Genomic DNA, 18,651 nt, shown 5'->3' with positions numbered 1-18,651 from the left:
CTCCTACACCTTCTCCCTGCAAGAAATCAGAAGCCAGTACAATGTGCTATTATATCCAAAAAGAAAGGAGAAGAAAATACTTGAACTTTGATCACGCCACAAAACGAAATCTTAACATTTTAAGATTGAATTGCATAGCAACACAAAAAAAAAAAACCAACACGAATTTCTCAAGTTTGCTCCCAAACATCATGTCTCAAAGAATAACAAACGCACCGACACATCCACAAACACACAAAATACATACATGTAACATATCAGTCCACAGTTGTAAAACGACTCGCCTTCTGTCCAGATAAAAAATTGAATAAGATGATTGAAGTAGAAAAAGGAAGATCTGGGATTTTTGACTTCCTGCAGAAAAATTCAAGTTAAGACTTTTAAGCTTCGACGATCATATTTATCTGCTAAAAACAGCAATGGAACCCAGAAACGATCCAATCCCACGAGGACGAAGGCAGGCAACTCACACAAGTTGCTCGATTTTCACTATTTTAAGATATTATTATATTCTTACTTTCTCATTATAATTAAATAATTAGTGCAATTTGAATGGACAACATGCGGATTATGAATTTTTTAAAACATATCAGTCACCATGTTTTATTCCAATAATAAATTCTATTTTTGGACTATTATTTCCCGGGTTGGGTTTATCTATTTGATGGTAATATTATAAATGACAAAAAAAATTTGTAACACAGTCTCACGGATCGTATTTTGTGAGACCGATCTCTTATTTGGGTCATTCATAAAAAAATATTACTTTTTATGCTTTTTATTGTGAATATCGATAAGATTAACTCGTCTCATAGATAAAAATAAAATTCGTGACATCATCTCATAAGAAACCTAGTAAAAAATAATACAGAGAGTATGACTAGTATTAGGATGAATAGAGAGGTTGGAAATATTTAAAAAGTATTGGAAAATAAAATAAAATAAAATATATTGAAAATTAAAATATATTTTTTAAAAAGACAATCAGCGATTGGATTTGAGGTGGATAGTAGTCAGAGGCAAATGATGAATCCACCTCAAGATATGGATCCCACTTTTTAAGTCATTTTGGGCCAATCAAGTGTTCTACAGCTACTCGAATTTCTATAAAAAAAAAATGGTTTTTTATTTTATTATTTTAAATAATTAGTTTCATCTCTCATATTTTTATATTATTTTTATTTTAATATAAAATCAAAACGTGGTTATTATTGGTGCGATGCAAGTTGGGTCTCGGTTTCAACTCTGACAATATATCACTTTCAGACCAAACCCCAGTGGAAATATTAAATTAATTATTTAATTTGTGGGGTTCATTGTCTGAACTAAATGTATTTGATTTATTAAATTTTGAATTAATTCATATATAAAAATAATTACCCGCTTCAAATGTCATTAGAGAATAATGTTTAACCTGTAAAGAACGACTCTTTGATCACTTATTCTGACATTAGTGAAATAATTTATGTGAAACCAAGCATGACATTCTCATATTAAAACAATTACTTATAAAATTTGCAAGTAAGTATTACAATGTTTATTTCCTTCGTTCCTCCGTTAAAACTCCTTTCGTATTTGAATGAAGGCTCGTATTTTCTTAGATACACTATAATTTGAAATTTTATATTATCATTAAATATTGGAGAAGCAATACAAATATTACAATGATAATTTCTTTAAAAATGAAATGCTATGGTAGGGATAATTATCCGGGATTCAGTGGCATGAGGAACCACTGCCCTAAAGATTGCTAGTATATATATTTAATAATACCAATTCACAATGTCAAATTTGTAGTACTTATTAAACAGGCCAAAGCTGGTGCGCGTAGAGTAAAATATAATAATATGCCTTAAAAAGAATTAATAATGGTGTTTTCATCATACTGTACGGATATGACATCACCACCTACTATTCTTTATTTATTTATTTTTTTTAAAAAAAGAAAATAAAATCAAACTCCCTCTTTAATAAAATTTAGAGGTCTATACATAAAAAAAAAATGTTTTCATTCTTTCAAGTATTAATAATTTTGACCAAGTTTCAACTAAGTGCTACACCCAGCATACTATAGAATGAGTTGTAATTTACATGCTATTACTATTTTTTTTTAAATTATTATTTTGGAATAAAAATGACGAAAGAATAAATATGGGATTATTTTGTAAAATTTTTATATTGGTAAAACTATGTGGTCAGCTATGATTCTCATAGTTATATATCATGTTACCGACACATTTTAGGTGAAAGCAACTAATATCATAATTATTTATGATCAAATAAAAACAATCATCACCGGCAAAGACTACATATAATAGAGTTAGTCCATAAATCACGACAAACGTAATGGTTGAGGAATGAGCTAATAATTTCGTAAAAACAATGGTTAATTATGTTATAATTTTGACAACACTTTCGAAAATCTCAATCATCCATCCTATCGTTAGGTAACCGCAGCCTCCATGGTCATTTATATTTTATTCTCCGAGTGTTGGAGTTAAGCTATTAGTACCTCGTGAGTGGTTCGATCAAAAATCAACTCAAACTGCTTAATCTCTCGAGCCTCGATTGATTCGAGCTCAAGTTCGAGCATATTAAACTTATGTCAAGTCGAACTGGATTGTATACTCGAGCTCGATTGCACCTATATGACCTCTCCAAAGAAAAATTCAATCTTGTTTATTGTTAATAATAGCATGTTTTTGTTTGGTTCTTACATCATGATGGTGCTTCATTTGGGATCATACCGAATATACGAGGCAGAGTAGCCGGGGGAGGGAGAGAATAGTACCCCACATAAATAAACATAAATAAATTAAATCTACCTCACGAACAGCTAGCTTGCAGGGCCATGAATTGTGTTGTCCAATATAACAAACCCACTCACGATAACTTTACGCTTCGACCTTTTGCCGACTAGGCAAAATACCTATGCAGGTTCGAGTCCTTTTCCATCTCGACTAACTATCAACCAACCTGCAAGTACTTAACTCACTCACACACTATCTAGATAGCGGGACAAATCATGAAAATCATTGAGGAGAAATGGCTTTGCTTTATTCGTCACTGCTGGGAGGCATGGAATCTGATTTATCTTGGTTAATAATACGACATTTCGGAACTTGTTTTTCTAACATAGACGTCCCTTTGAAAGTTATCATTTGCCAACATGTTTTTTTGTAATTCAAGAGCTGCAACAAACAGAATATCAAATATCATTACTTGTTTGAGGGAGAGGGAATTTGGCGAGGGTTGGTTAACTTCTAGCTAGTGTACCTGCTCTTCAGTAATCGCTGTGAATCCAAACTTTTTGGTCCATATTGATTTTGCCTCATCAGCTGCTGGGAGAACAAAGAGTTTCACACTCAAGAAAGCGAGCAATTTTTCAATGCATGTGTACAGAACTTGGAAGTATCCCTGCAAAGGTATGCAACCATGAGACAGGCCATCAACTATCTTTACAGGCAAAATTGACGAGGGAAATCTTGTTGAAAAAAAAAGGACAAAGACGCTCTTTCAGTTGATGTTATCGAACAAGATTTGATATTTATTGAACTAAAATGTGATCAACAAATAACACCATTTCTAAAATGTTTTCAAATACACAGGGGCACAATCGGATCAAATGACAAATTTTATATCTATTTGATTTGATTTGTTTGGATGAATTTATACCAGATGAATTGCAAATCCACTTTTTATTAATTTAAGCAAATACTATACTAATTTGCATAGGTTTGAAAAACACCCAAGTTAGATTTGGACAAATCCATCTATCCAAACTTAACATAAGGTTACATTTGGACAGAGATATTGGAAATAAAAATTTCAAATCCTCAAGTTCAAGTCTATTATAAACTTCCACTCTTGGATAATTACATGTTTGGATTTCAAATGTCATCTGAAATTCGAGTTTCGAATCTTTTTTCCAAATCAAATCCCTCTATCTATCTCGTATTATTCCGAACCAAAAGCAACTTAATATTTTTCCTCAAATTATTTAAGTCGAACAAAACAATCGTTGGATAGCTAATTTGCTTAGGTTATTCCTCACATTATTCCCAATAGAGAAATCACACACTTATTCTATGTCAAATACAAGACCTCGGTCAATTTACATAGGCACCAGTTCAATTTTGACACAAGGCACCAACATTTAATAGTCATTTTTTCCTCCAAAGACCTTTCTTACTATTCTTGATGAGTCATATAAAAAGAAAAAACATACCCTATCTTGATAACCGACACATGTTGCAGCCAATGGAAGTTCAGCCATCTCCTGCCCAAATATCCGCAGGATCCCTACTGATACAACTGCTGAACTGCAACATAGGCAAAAATGTTAAAAATACAATGTTACATCAGCAGTAGCTAGACGAAAAGAAAGCATGAATGTGAGAAATGGGTCTAACTTTACTGTTAATATAGCACAATGCATTCCACTGAAGTTTTGACCCCTTATATTCCTCCTGTCAATGCGAAGACAGGGGAGCAACACCCACAGAAAAACACACAGTTATATGACTCGATGCATCACAGAAATTTATCGCAACAAGTTTAGCCATGATGGTAAAAGGCACAAGATGTTAACCATACCCATAAACCATAGACGGAATGAAGTCCCTTCCAGTCTCTGAATCCACAATTGGGTCAAAACATTCCTGGAAACAGAATAAATTAATACAGAAAAGTCCCGAAAAAACATTAAACTACAAATACTACTACCAATCATGAATCATATAAACTAAGGTTGACTGGAAAAATGTTAACCAGAACGTATCATTTTGGACCAAGCATCTGTCCCTAAATAAAATTATAATGAATAGTATTTATCAGCTCAAATACTATGAACTGCACTGTAGCCAAAGTACCACACTTTGATTGTTATTCTCACATATACAGCAACATAAGACATGAGGGCAACTGTAGCTGACGCAAAACCATTTCATCATCAGTGATCCAACTGCTCTTGAGATACAAATACATGGCCCAACAAAGATACCTACTTTCTTACAAAGTATTAACCATTTTAACAAGGGAAATAGATCATCGTAATGAAGCAATTCAAATTCTTTAATAAGTAATAACACAATAACTGAAACATCACATGTTGGATAATGTGCCTTGCCAACAGCCACATAGGATAGAATAGATAATCAGAACCTACACAAATCCAACATTCGGTATAATGATGAAGCTTCAAGTCTCAGCTAGATAAGGTCATGAAAATTGAATTCCAGAAGTAATTGCAATTAAGAAAACTGGATGTCAATTCCATTTAATAACACAAAGGAAGACTACTACAGTATGTTTTCAAACCAACAGCGAACTAAACCTTGCTCACGCAATTTGCGCACCAACTCAAAAACAAGAAACTAATCACTGTACACATGCAAAAGTGAAATCACAAACAAGTTAAGATTCCACAAAACTTACATGAAATATTGCCACAGCCTGTGATAGCAACACTCGGGTTTCACGAGAAGTATTTTTCCCATTTAAGAGCCTCCATCTCACATCAAGATCAGTATCAGCAACTAAATTCTTCCCCTCCCATTTTTTCATTACAACATCTAAAGTAGCGCCTGGAAGCTTTTCCGCCCCATTATTCAGCAAATTTTGCAGTGCAGTGTATATCCTCTTGCAATTCACAGAACAGAACCACTTTCCTTTGGGAAGTTCCTGTTGAACAATTGGATCAAATTCAGAACTAGAAACAGGCGAACAAAAAGGAATAATACAAAAGAACAGCATACAGGTAATCTTTTTTATTTAATGTACACCTTTAGATCAGACATCTTGCATTTTTTCAAACAGCCAACATGATACTCCTTTTCGCACTGCGAAACATGACATTATAATCAGAAAATGGTCTCCATATTGACAATACTCAGTTGAACAGGACAAACTAAGATGAGAAGCAGGAAGAACACCTGATCACACAGTATAACAGTGCGTGGACCAAAACCAGATTTGCTAAAATCATGGCCCCTGCATGCAAAATAAGTTCAGACGTAAACAAACAAAATTAATCTTCAAGTTTCAAAAACAAAATTCCAAGCCAATTATCTAGGGGAAAATATGTTACCTGCAGATCACACATGCTAGTAACTCAGTTTCTTCGGGGCTGTTGACAATGCGAATGCAACGGCTTTTTATCTGCTCTATTGCATCAATACCTAAAACTCTTCCAGCTGCAACAGCATTGGCATTGGATTCAACAAATCTCTCTCTCTGAAACATGTTTTGGCAGTATGTGCAATACCATTTACCACGAGGGATACATGACAATGATGCACATTCTGAAAAGCGACAAGTGGACGCAATTAAACATAACTCAATAAGAAACAGAACACATGTGCATACGTTTATATATTAATGACACATCATCGTCAAAAAATTTTAGAAAATGATGCACTGAAAATGAGCAGGTTGAGAGAACAGCACCAAGGTTGGGGGGTGGGGGATGTGTGGGACACATAAATTACAGTTATCCTGTCATTGACCAGCACTGATATTCGGTACTGGCTCAATTTTTAAATCAATGACAACTCTTTGGTCCCAGCCACATACAGCAAAACCTTATATATTTTGCATATAAAATAAATCTAGCAGATATTGCAGGCTAAAACCTTCATTACTTCAACACAAAAGCTTATCAAGTGGAAGATATGCAGGCAGATGCATGCACATGCATTGCTACCCACAAATATTCCACAAAAATGCTGCTTTATCTTAACAGGTGCGCCAAAATAAAAAACTTTTTGAACCACATATCATTTAATTTTTGGTAAAAGCTGTGCCTATAATGCAGAAAATTATCTTCCTCGGCAGAATAATTTATTACATTATTTTAAAGTAGCAACTGAGATAAGACTTATGAGTTGATATATGGCTTCAAATGCCATTGGTTTCGTAAAGTACACTAGGGGGCAGGGTGTTAGCAGTAGGGACTTGATGAAAAGAACTGTCATTAGTGCCAGATAATCTAAAACAACATCCGCGAGGAAGTCCCTTTTGCAAATAATTTTATAATTGAGATCAATTATGTTATCTTTTAAATTGTATAAATGAAACAAGTACAGAAGCATTAGAAAATAATTTCCCTCACAAACAAACCAACAATCAAGGAAAACCTTGGCAGTTCAAATCTGCAGAATCCTGTAAAAGATTTATAGCTCAAACACAACCTAATGAAGTTCATGCGGCACAACAATCAAAACCAGTTATCAATATAGTTGATTCCTGAAAGCTATTGATCTCACACGGTTTGAGACATACTCAAACCAGACAAGAGAACAGGGAACAATGAATCAGGATGACGCTGACAATACATGGTAAGAAAAAGAGGATCTTGAGCCACATAGAACAAAATAAAGCAGGCAGCATATTCCCTCTTGATAGTATCAAATCTCATTGAAATTTCAAGTGCTTCTACAATCCAATGCTGCCCCTTGCCCACCAAAATACAAGACTGGGGTGAGAGAAAATAAAAGGTTATAAAATGTCGATTGTTATTAGGATTCTTTGTGTGAAACGTGGCAAGCCATAAATCAATGTCAATCTACATATAAATCTAAAATTACCTTTGTGAAATGCCCTAGGACATCCATCACAAAGCACAAGTTTCCCACCATCCGCACAAATGATGCACAAGTCATCATTATTCTTTGCAGAACCATTACGACCTTTCAGCAAAGAGATGGCGAATTCATGGAGGGAGACTCCATTAGATGTGTAGATATACATATAGCTGCAGAAAAAACTGGAAGACGTCAGGGCTAAAAATATATACATTAAAAGAAAGTGTTTGATGATGATATTTCACAGACAAACAGATAGAGAGGCTGACGGTTTTCTGCGGGATGCCCAACCAGCATGAGCTTCAAACTGAGATGGACTGACCTGCTCAAAATAGGTACAAGAATCAACACATTGGCTAAAACAAGCAGAACTTTCAAACTCAAAAAAAAAAAATTGAATGATACCTCAGTGTTGCAACAATGGCAAACTATTCCTGATCCCATTTTATAGCCATCTTGCAATTTCTGCATACAAACAAAAGAAGCTAACAAACCGAAAAATCAAAATAAGATTAAGCATCTAGCTGTTATCTAACTCACCTTGCCATGGGAATAATATGCGACTTCAGTTCCATCTGGTAATCCACCATCCTCGAAAACCAGCCAGTGCATCCTCTGATCCCTGGATAAAAGTACAACACTTCTTGTATGCCAAAGTGGAAAATATATACATGAAATGCAATGCTAAAATGATATATAAATATCCAAGTGGAATCAACTTTTTAGTTATCTTCCATGAACTCTTTGATTGCAGTGAGATAGACGGAGATCCAGTTTCTGAGGATTTGGAGAGCCTTCCACTATTTTTGTTCTTCAGTAAACCGTGCGAGGAAGCACAACCATCTGTATTTACATAAGACACAGACCTTGTATACCTCACTGAAGCGCTTACACGGCATTTAGACGCAGAAGATGATCGTGACCTCCTTCACACAACAAACAAAAGCATATCAAAAGTGAAGACATTACAGCTACTAATACAAAACTTCAAATCAAGTAATGAAAATTACATTTCACTTGAAAAGTGATCAATAAAAATTTAAACTCACGTATTTGTAATCTCCCCTTTTCCCTTCTTTGTTGAAACTGGGGGTGATGATCTTCCGGAAGATTTTGAATCAGAAGCCAGCTCATTATTCCTAAAGACACAAACATGGTGGCATGATTCTTAATCTACAATTTCCTTCCGATCAGTGTAGGGAAAAGCACTATTGGACTAATAAGAAAAGCATATAATATACACACTTTCTTTTCTTCCTTCCTCGATGACTTCTGCATTGTGGAGTGTTGTGCCCTTCTGTATTCTCAGAAATTGTAGAAGTAAGAACTGGCCCAGAAGGGCTGAATGAGACAAACAAAAAATTAAGTTAAAAAGTGGATGAACTTCAATTATTATGATTTATAAGTTAATGATTTGATAATTGTTCTATAGTTGCATCAGGAAGGCACAATAGAGAAACTGAAAGACTGAAACAGCTCATCAGTAATCCTACAAATTCATGGTTCAAGATTTGGTTATAGTAACATTGCAAAAATGACGGTTATAAGAGGCAAGTACAAAGATCACTTGCAGAGTAAAAATGAGATTCAAGAATAGTTAAAAAATCTGAATTTACAAGACTTCTGATTTTTCCACAAATATTATGTAGTTCTTGTCGGTCCTAGCTCTCACTTCAGGACTATCCGGAGTATACATCTAACAACTGGTTACCAATAACTCCATGCCTTGCAACCATCAAATTTGCAAATAGGGAACAGACACGATACTGATTAACTATTTAATTTTCAAAAATAATCAAACACCTTCCATCATGCTTCATGTGTACTTTAGTCATGTTACATGTCCAACAGTTAATAAAAAAAGCTTAGAGCTTCCAAGCAGGTCATATCCACCTACAAAGTTTGAAAGAAATGCAAATAGTCGCAAGATCTCTCAGATAGAAAGAATACCCAGAATTTACACATTCTGCAACAGCATCTGAACTCACAATAATCATGCAAGCATCACAAAGTTGTTCTGCCTTTGCAGATGATGTCGCAAGAAAAGTCTCTAGCATAAAAAGGCACCAAGTTATCTTTTGCAAAAGAATACATGTAATGCAAGAAGATTGAGATGATAAACAACACTCACTCTTGCAATTGTGACAGATAAAAGATTCCTTCATGGGCATGGGACCTATGAAGTTTTGTATGGTTTCTTCTAACACCTTCACAGAAGCTTTGCGGCATTCTTTGACAATGTCCAGGAGGCTTTTACCGTTCTCTAAGCATATATACTGAGATGCACGTCTATATGATTTACAGGCATGGAGTTCAAATTTACAAGGAGGTACTACCTATAAAGTTAACACATCAGGATCTTAGGATTATATTTAGAAGCATGAAAGCAAAAAAAAATAGCACCCAGACTTCATGGTGGTGATCACACCAAACTACTCAATAAATAAGCACTCACCGTAACTCCTTTGCACAAACTGCAAGAACAAATGATTCCGCCATCTTTTATGGTTCCCCGCAGAGGAAACCCCTAAATGAAAGCAGAAATAATTAAGACTCTGAAATAAAACTGTCCCATGCATAAATAGTGGTTGAGAAACAAAAAGCTAAATGTAATTTATACAATCTGTAATACCATAACAAGAGTCACATGTTAATTCATTGAGGAGACAAATCAATTCCCTTTTTTAACTCTTGAAGACGTTCCTACAAACATTTATGCATAACAACTTCCCAATTTAATCACATAACACCATAAGCATCCGCAGAACAAATCCAAAGTACTAAGCAATAGTGCTAATAGTTGTGTTATAAAGCTTTTGTGATCCTTCACCATGCCTCTTGTGTATGGACAAAAATAACATTGAGACAGAATCATTAATGGCATCAGCAGGATAATTTATTTTTTTGGCGATTTTTATTTTCAAGTAAAAAGTTTTTCAAATACAACAAATTTCTAGGAAACAAAAGCTTGATTTATTCTCTGTGGGAAAAACTATCAAAGAACGATAATCTTAACATCTTTTCCTCCACCATTTGAAATTTCAAAATTAAAATGAAGTGAAAGCTAGATAACAATGACAATAGAAATATAATTAACCACCACAATAACAACAATAATAACAATCATAAAAGTAAAACAAAACTGGTGGCCGATCATACTACCTTCTTGCCACCATTGTAGAAAACTGGATACCCTTCTAACGACCCAGTATCTAAGAGCTCTCGAACAGTTGTCGGGCGTCCTTTTATCAGGATATTTTTGGACATCTTCATCTTCTTCGCCGGACTACCCGGTGCAGCCACTGTCGCACCCTCCGATCCGTCGACCTCAAAATCCACCCCATCTTCCATTTTAGAATCCTCGACCTTTGATCTCAGTACCGATCGCGTAAATCTCCGGTGACCATCTCTCATCACCGCCCTCATGGGCTTCCGTTTCATTTCAGTCCCACTAATGTCGCCTAATTTATCCTCAACTCCACCAACATTTACAAAGTCACCACGACGGGCTATTATCTCACAGTCCGAACGTACTACCACCGCGGCGTTACTGGAGATTCCCGGACATTCTAGGACATTATCAAAATATCCAATTCTGCCCCTGTTTCCACTCTTCAACCGCCCACTCCTCGAATAAACGGCGTAACCATTCGTCTCACTCGTCCTAACCCCTGTTCCATAGCGGTGATCCATAAAAACCAACCGGTCGGCCTCGGGTCCGAGAACCCGAATTCCCTGACACGGAGTTCAGTCGTTTTTAACTGTCCCAAACAAACAATTTCAACACAAAATTCAGGCTTCAATGCTGTTTCTTTTTCCTCTTTATCTGTTTTTTAAATTCACTGATGCCGTGCCCGGGAACACAGCATCAGCGAACGGAAAGAAAGGGATTCAGCTTACGGAAAACTGGATTGAATTTCATGCATTGAAGAAAAAAGTAGGTTGATTCGAATTTCTCGGTAGCCGAGAGGGTAAATTAGAGATGGAAACCCTCGAAATTGAGAGAGAATTGGCGATGAAGCGAAGCAACTTACGCAACTCTTTTGGTATAAACAAATTTAAATTTTTTGAGGAGATACAAAAACACCCCTCTTGTCTACCCCGAGTCACGGACTCGCTGCTGTGATCACCGTGTGGTACGGTCCAATTACAACTAAAGTCGCTATTCACAACCAAAGGCACACGCCTTATTCACCAGATTATGCGAATCGTACAAGAAAATCGTGGCTTCCATATTTCTACGGAATGATCAACACTGAATATGGATTTGGGTGAGTCTCATGTGAGACCAGTCTCACGGATCATAATCTGTGAGACGGGTCAACCCTACCCATATTCACAATAAAAAGTAATACTCTTAGCATAAAAAGTAATACTTTTTCATGGGTGACCCAAATATGAGATCCGTCTCACATATACGACCCGTGAGACCGTCTCACACAAGTTTTTGCCTATGGATTTTTACGATGTTGTCCTATAATTGACCAACATAAAACTTAATCACCGTATGATATAGTATAATTTTACCTTTGGTCATGCTAATTGGATATATTTCGACCTTTGTCTTGCTAACTAAACATATATATATTTTTTGAATGTTTCTTAATTTAATGAATTAATAATTTCAATCTAGGCTATAAGAACATTTTAGGAGTAGTTTAAATTTGTATAAATTGGTAGATCAACAAGTTCTAGACCAAAATTTAAATTACTCGAGGCCTAAGTACGTACCTACCTATAAAATTTTGATTTTCATTTAGTTTAAATTGCTTCGCATTTAAATATATTTTAACCAAACTCCAGTATGCACAATCATCAAATCATTGATTTTTTATATAGTCACAAATATAGCTTCTGGTTAAAACACACGTGAGTGCACAATAAACTCTTATAACAAAATTGTTTTAAATTTATCGTCGTTCTACAAAAGAGTAAACTCACGTTCTTATAAAAGTATGTTACAAACTTTTATGAATTAATTTAAACTTTGATTTTCTTACATAATAAAAAGTATAAAGCCGCAGATTTCAGTAAATCTTTGAGTCCGACAATGCCATTGAGGCTGGTGACTTTCATGATATTGCATGAATCAAATACAAACAGACTTGGAAGAAAACAATATGTTTATTCCCCAAATAGTCGACCTCTAATTAATTAGCTCTACTCAAATAAAAAGCAATCAAATACAATAACATTTCAGACCAAACTTGGAGCTTCCCCCGCCGGCCATACAACAGTACTACATAAAGAGAGTCGAGAATGCCAAAGGATAGAAGTTGCCCTATATAAAAACATAGTCACGCAACTGATGGAGCCACCCCCACTCCACCACTGCCGGCCCCCTCCTCGATGCTTCCGATCTCAGCCATCGATCAGAATACGTCGTGGGGATAGCTAGCCTAGCCTAGCCTAGCCTAGCACAACCAATTCTTTGCACACATATATGCGTGTGCGTGGAAGTGTTGGCGACATCAAGAGGGTTTGATGAAGAGGGGATGTTGGGAAGTTATAAAGAAGTTGAAAGCAATAAAAGAGTGAGTGAGGTGACTTTGTGGTCACTTTTGGATAAAGAGAGGGGAAAAGTGGGGAAAGAGAGGGAGATCAAAGTGTGGGAAGTTGGCATCTTCCAAAGGATATGCCATTTGCTGCAACTCGTCATTTTCTCCTAAGACATAATAATAATAATAATAATATAATAATATTATATGAAAATACAACATGGGATCTATGGATGCATTGCAAATCGATTTTCTAACGTTGTTTGTCATCTATTTCGTATCTGACTAAGGTATCTGACTAAGATTTCAAGAGCTCAAAAGTTATACCTTTCGCATAAAAAAGAAAAAGAAACATTTTGTCGGGATTGTGAAAATTAATAATAATTTAGAGTGTCTAACTACAGACAAAACAACATGTATTGTTCGCAAATTATTCTTTTCAGATTCTCTCCCAACACTTTTTTAGAGAAAAGAGTTGATCCATAGGAGGCGTACGTAAGCACTAAACATGGTATTGGAATCATACTTGAAAGTATATTCTGTTCAGATATTCCACAATTGAGTTTCGAAATATATGAAATATCATCTTCTATCGATTTGAATACTTCCATTGGTTCCGAATCCGAATTGGGCTTGATTCAGACTTTGGTAATTACCAAATGGGCTTCTGGGCCTGAAGTTCGCCCGTAAATAGACCATAAAATGATTTTACTCCAATTGCCAAAAGTTTCCATTGCTATCTCAACAAAGGATTATTACGGATTATTTCCGGCTATTCGGTGCAACTAAAGGGCATCACACCCTTTATTACTGACATTAATACTTCAACTTTTTTTTTTCTAATTCTAATTTTATGATACAATACAGTATGCATGTTGTCCACAGATGAACTTTGAAGACCACCAATGATTCTAGAACCTTTTTTTATTTATTTATTTTCGCTATAATTTTCTCGACTGAATAAAATTCTTCTTTGTGGAGTCGCGAGATTTCACGAACTCGAGAAAACTCGAGAAATCAGTGTCTTTGTAACGTCTTGGATTTGACTCATCAATAAGCGTAGAAGATGGCTGAACTGTACTGGTGAAAGAGAGACTATGCAAAGAGGCTATCGATATCCGATAATTGCTAGAGTTCACCAGAACTCTATGAAGAACACTCTTGTATCTTCCATTGCTAAATATCTGGAAAATACCAACAAAATAAATGCATTATTGGATTATTCATAGATATTTAATATATTATATTGACTGTTCGTCTATGCAAGGACACTAATGCGTGCCTCTAGGTGATCTCCAACGTTAACCACAAAGGATCCGGGTACGGGTTCAACAGTAACCCAATGATCTTGGTGGTGTATTTGCAATCCACGGATCTCATCCTGGAGCAGAAGCGTTAGGAACCCATAGTCGGAATGTGGCAGCATACCCACCGTCAATTCGGGTTCGGGGCATGGCGGATAGCAGTTCATAACCAGTATCTGGCTACCATTTTCCAGTTCTTTTAGTATTCCATCATCACCACCTCTATTTATTATTCCAAGGCTTTCTAGGATGGCTTGTACGAGTGATAGAAACAACAATTTGGTTGCTTTAGCGTAAGCAACCCCGGACTCCCTGTTGAATTTATACCACAATATTCCAACAAAAAGAAATTTAGTCAGCACTACGCGTTATTAACATAAGATTGACAATCGATGTCATCCAAAAATATATATACTAGCACGTGTGTGCAAATTCATTTTCTTGATATTTTATGTTATTTTGAGTTGACTCTTACTTCAAGTCAATTGGAGAACGTGGCCAGTGAGACAGGACATCTGGCTGAGGATCACAAACTAACTTGAGGAAGTCCCTCCAGCAGAACACCTCGTCATTTATCTGATTGAAGCTCGTCCCGTACCGGACAGGAGACCTCATATCCGACAACATGTACTTCTCCCTATCGGCGATGGGTAACTCAAAAAACCTCTTACTCATGTCCGACATATGGTTTATTACCTCTTCAGGAATACCGTGATTTGTCAGCTGCATCGATCAACACAGACAATGAGGAATATTTATAAGTCATCCCCTCCGGATATGAACTTCACATTTACAATTTCAAGAATGAATATAACTTTTCTATAGAAGTCAGCAAGTTTACTAGATTAATTGAACCAGCTGGCTTATGTTTCACATCCTACCTGGAAAAACCCGTAGTTTTCGCAAGCGTATGCGAGTGAGGCCAAGACTCCATCCCGGTTAGGACCTTTGAGTTGAGCACAATCAATCTCCGGGAGCTTGAGGTTAAGCTTGGCGCTCCTTGAATTTTCATTGGGGCGATCAGTTTCGGGCAATATGTACTTCCTCGGGACATGCTTGATTCCGTTCTCGTACAGGCGCTTCACTCCTTTCTGGTACTCCGCTTCATGTGACAACTCGTGTCGCATTGGAGACATTGTTCACGTACGATGCCGAAAAGATTCCTGTGACACACGAAAACGAATCGAACATGTTGATTATGTTATGCTGTATTCATCTCAACAATTCCTCTAACTGAAAAGAAGATCGAAACAGAAGAATTCCAGTTTTTTTAAGTTTGAAGGGAACATATATTGCCCGAAACATATTATATTATATTATATTAATCAATATTATATCCATGTACAGAAAAATAGAACAGATGGTGGTGTCGAAATTTGGATGAGGGGTTTTGGATAGAATTAGGTGCCAACCTGGAAAAAACGTTATTGGAAACTGGAATGGTGGGAATGATGAAAACTGAATGTTATTTATAGAAGAATCAGACCGGAGGGGACATTTCCAAGTGAGTTGTTTCTATGCATCGGGAACCGTTGACAATTTTGTAAATGAGCAATAGGTACAATGTAAGCCATGCCATATATTCATAGCTTTTAATTATTTCTCAAGTAAGTCAACTCGTGAAATATCAGAGAAAGGAAGAACCCACAATTTTGACAAAATAAGTCTAAATAAATTAAAACTGGGCCAAAAGTTTGTGCGTGGATAATAGACGTAGCTATATATATATATACATACATACATATATATATATATATATATATATATATATATATATATATATAATTGAATCATAACAAGTTAACAAATATTGAGTTGACTTTGATATGTTTTAGTATAAAATGTCCTAGTTTTTGCGTTTTAAGTCTTAGAAAATGACATGAATATATTCAGCATGACATGCATGAATATACGATATGATAATTGTTTTTTAGAAAAAAATTAAATATGATGTATCTTATCATACCTGGTGTAAAATCAATGGCTCCGCTGTTTAAATTATAAAAACACGAAAAGTCGTGTGATATTGTTCTATTGATCAATTTTGTGAGATAGATTTATTACTCAACCTGAACATGAAAAAGTATTATTGTTTATGCCAAAATATTATTTTTCTCTCTAGATATGAATAAGGTCGATTCGTCTCACAAAAATAAATCTGTGAGACTGTCTCAGAAAACTTATTCTTACGAAAAACATAGTGAATTTTTGGTGTACACATTCTCTTGATAGATTTAGATGGTATTTGGCTCTACCATGCATTAATTCTCACATAATAAGTCAACTCGTTTAATATCAAGAGAAAAACAAATGTAACCTACGATTTTGACAAACAACAAACATATATTTATGATCAATAATTTCAAAAAGATCATATGAATTCAATATTCAAAATGTCAATTAACCATCGTGATCTTTAATTATATTTATATATATATAAAAGTCAACCATGGCGATATCCAAAAGTCAGCTATTTTATGGTCTCTTTGCGTGTGTTCAATTTTAAAAGTGAGAGTCGTGAGTTTTGGGCGACGGGATCGATTTCCAAAGATTATATTTTTATTTTTGGGCATCCATCGGTATATATATATATATATATATATATTTTTTTTTTTTCAATTAATATTATCTTTTAAAGTTTCTCTACGACTTGTTACATGAATGAAAAACCGGATTCATGAAATGGATCTACGATGCTGATAATAAAATCGTATATATATATATATATATATATATATATATATATCTTAAAAGTTAAAATTGAAATGTTGACGCATATTATATAATACAACTAATTAAGTCTATAATTGACCATATAGTTGCAATTGACCAAATTAAACCAATATTATACAACTACAACTAGCGTCGATTATTTTGTAATGTTTCGTGACGGTACTCGTACCATGAATCTGCCATGTGTGTGTGATTATGTTTTAATTGACTTTATATTATATACGTGTATATATATTGTTAAGATTGGAACTTGAACCTAACTCAAACCCAAAAGCTAGCTCAAGAGGGGAGGATTGTCCAATCCCATATATACCACTCAAAGGTTATTTATTCAACCGATGTGGAACAATTAACACACCACTTTCACGCCCATGAATGAACATCTGGAGCGTGGAGTTTACAAATGACCCAATTATGGGTAGAACAGGTGGCCTAATTATAGACAGTCCAACACATAACGATGAAAACCGGGCTCTGATACCATGTTAAGATTGGAACTTGGACCTAACTCAACCCCAAAAGCTAGCTCAAAGGGGGAGGATTGTCCAATCCCATATATACCACTCAAATGTTATTTATTCAACTAACGTGGGACAATTAACATATATATATACATATATATATGTGTGTGTGTGTGATTAAGTATTTATTGACTTTGATATTCATGTACTCTATGTCATATAATATAGGCAAAAACTTGTGTGAGACGGTCTCACGGATCATATTCGTGAGACGGATCTCTTATTTGGGTCACCCATGAAAAAGTATTACTTTTTATGCTAAGAGTATTACTTTTTATTGTGAATATGGGTAGGGTTGACCCGTCTCACGGATTATGATCCGTGAGACGGTCTCACATGAGACTCACTCTATAATATAATATGTAGGGGCCTATGATATACGGGCATTATTACAAAAATTATTTGGCCTCCTCAGTAGGAATAAAATTAAGAAACTAAAAATTAGTCATTCACAATATAAATTAATTGTTGTTGTTGATATTATTATTAAATAAAAATTATTATTCATTGTCCGAACGATCTGGAAAATTCAAAAACCAAAATTATTTAAAACGAGTGACGACCTACGTGCAGTTACCAAGATGAGAAAATATGGATATTTGTTCTCGTGTCATGCACTTTTATTCATAATTTATGGCAAATATTGTCACGCCCTGAAACTCGGGATTGACACCGGCGTCGTTAACAATCACACAATTGAAAACAACAAGCCTTCCGTAGCACAGTTTAAACCGAAAACCAGTTTATATATCATAGTCTCAATAAAATGACAATTGTCTTTACAATTACCGAAATAAATAAGACGACAGAGTTTTAAATGCGGAAACGTAAACACTGAAATAAAATAACTTAAACTAATCCAAGTTCTTGAATGTTCACCATCCCCAAAACTGCTCGGATTCTTCTTCTTCAACATGTTCCTCGTTTTTATCTGGGGAGAGTCGTAAGGAGGGTGAGTATTTGGGAATACTCAGCAAGTGGGGGAAAATCAAGCACAATAAAGACAACATGC

At 35.2% G+C, this 18,651-nt stretch overlaps 2 protein-coding genes across 3 annotated transcripts; both read right to left on the bottom strand.

The window, feature by feature from the left end:
• Positions 1 to 2,663: 2,663 nt before the first annotated feature.
• LOC140804198 (uncharacterized) lies at positions 2,664 to 11,645 on the bottom strand. Of its 2 annotated transcripts, XM_073160047.1 has the most exons (20): positions 10,746 to 11,644; positions 10,039 to 10,110; positions 9,715 to 9,919; positions 9,534 to 9,633; positions 8,829 to 8,924; positions 8,633 to 8,722; positions 8,303 to 8,509; positions 8,124 to 8,205; positions 7,989 to 8,048; positions 7,853 to 7,905; positions 7,587 to 7,753; positions 6,089 to 6,302; positions 5,934 to 5,991; positions 5,784 to 5,840; positions 5,437 to 5,682; positions 4,597 to 4,661; positions 4,413 to 4,469; positions 4,229 to 4,322; positions 3,277 to 3,417; positions 2,664 to 3,191 (listed from the first exon to the last, which is right to left on the bottom strand). In XM_073160047.1, exons 1-20 carry the CDS (start codon positions 11,274 to 11,276, stop codon positions 3,057 to 3,059), a joined length of 2,730 nt encoding a protein of 909 aa, XP_073016148.1. In that variant the 5' UTR covers positions 11,277 to 11,644; the 3' UTR covers positions 2,664 to 3,056. The 2 variants fall into 2 exon arrangements, with proteins under 2 accessions (XP_073016148.1, XP_073016149.1); XM_073160048.1 differs by lacking the exon at positions 2,664 to 3,191 and having other exon boundaries at positions 4,418 to 4,469; positions 10,746 to 11,645.
• A 2,202-nt stretch (positions 11,646 to 13,847) lies between these two features.
• Positions 13,848 to 15,820, bottom strand: LOC140804803 (probable 2-oxoglutarate-dependent dioxygenase SLC1). The gene is made up of 5 exons (XM_073160938.1): positions 15,798 to 15,820; positions 15,267 to 15,548; positions 14,861 to 15,108; positions 14,364 to 14,697; positions 13,848 to 14,265 (listed from the first exon to the last, which is right to left on the bottom strand). Exons 2-5 carry the CDS (start codon positions 15,519 to 15,521, stop codon positions 14,023 to 14,025), a joined length of 1,080 nt encoding a protein of 359 aa, XP_073017039.1. The 5' UTR covers positions 15,522 to 15,548; positions 15,798 to 15,820; the 3' UTR covers positions 13,848 to 14,022.
• Between the last annotated feature and the right edge of the window lie 2,831 nt (positions 15,821 to 18,651).

The sequence above is a fragment of the Primulina eburnea genome, chromosome 11, assembly GCF_022965805.1.
Source record: "Primulina eburnea isolate SZY01 chromosome 11, ASM2296580v1, whole genome shotgun sequence".
NCBI classification, from domain to species: Eukaryota; Viridiplantae; Streptophyta; class Magnoliopsida; order Lamiales; family Gesneriaceae; genus Primulina; species Primulina eburnea.
Note: the sequence above shows the minus strand (reverse complement) of the source record. Positions and strands in the feature narration are given on the sequence as shown.

What these genes read in the sequence shown, in the direction of transcription:
- LOC140804198 (XM_073160047.1), bottom strand. Translation starts at nt 11,276, where the DNA reads ATGGATCACCGCTATGGAACAGGGGTTAGGACGAGTGAGACGAATGGT. An exon ending in TCTACAATGGTGGCAAGAAG is followed by an intron (nt 10,111 to 10,745) that starts GTAGTATGATCG and finishes GCTTTCATTTAG; the next exon opens with GGGTTTCCTCTGCGGGGAAC. An exon ending in GTTTGTGCAAAGGAGTTACG is followed by an intron (nt 9,920 to 10,038) that starts GTGAGTGCTTAT and finishes TTAACTTTATAG; the next exon opens with GTAGTACCTCCTTGTAAATT.
- LOC140804803 (XM_073160938.1), bottom strand. Translation starts at nt 15,521, where the DNA reads ATGTCTCCAATGCGACACGAGTTGTCACATGAAGCGGAGTACCAGAAA. An exon ending in AAAACTACGGGTTTTTCCAG is followed by an intron (nt 15,109 to 15,266) that starts GTAGGATGTGAA and finishes TGATCGATGCAG; the next exon opens with CTGACAAATCACGGTATTCC. An exon ending in CGTTCTCCAATTGACTTGAA is followed by an intron (nt 14,698 to 14,860) that starts GTAAGAGTCAAC and finishes TAAATTCAACAG; the next exon opens with GGAGTCCGGGGTTGCTTACG.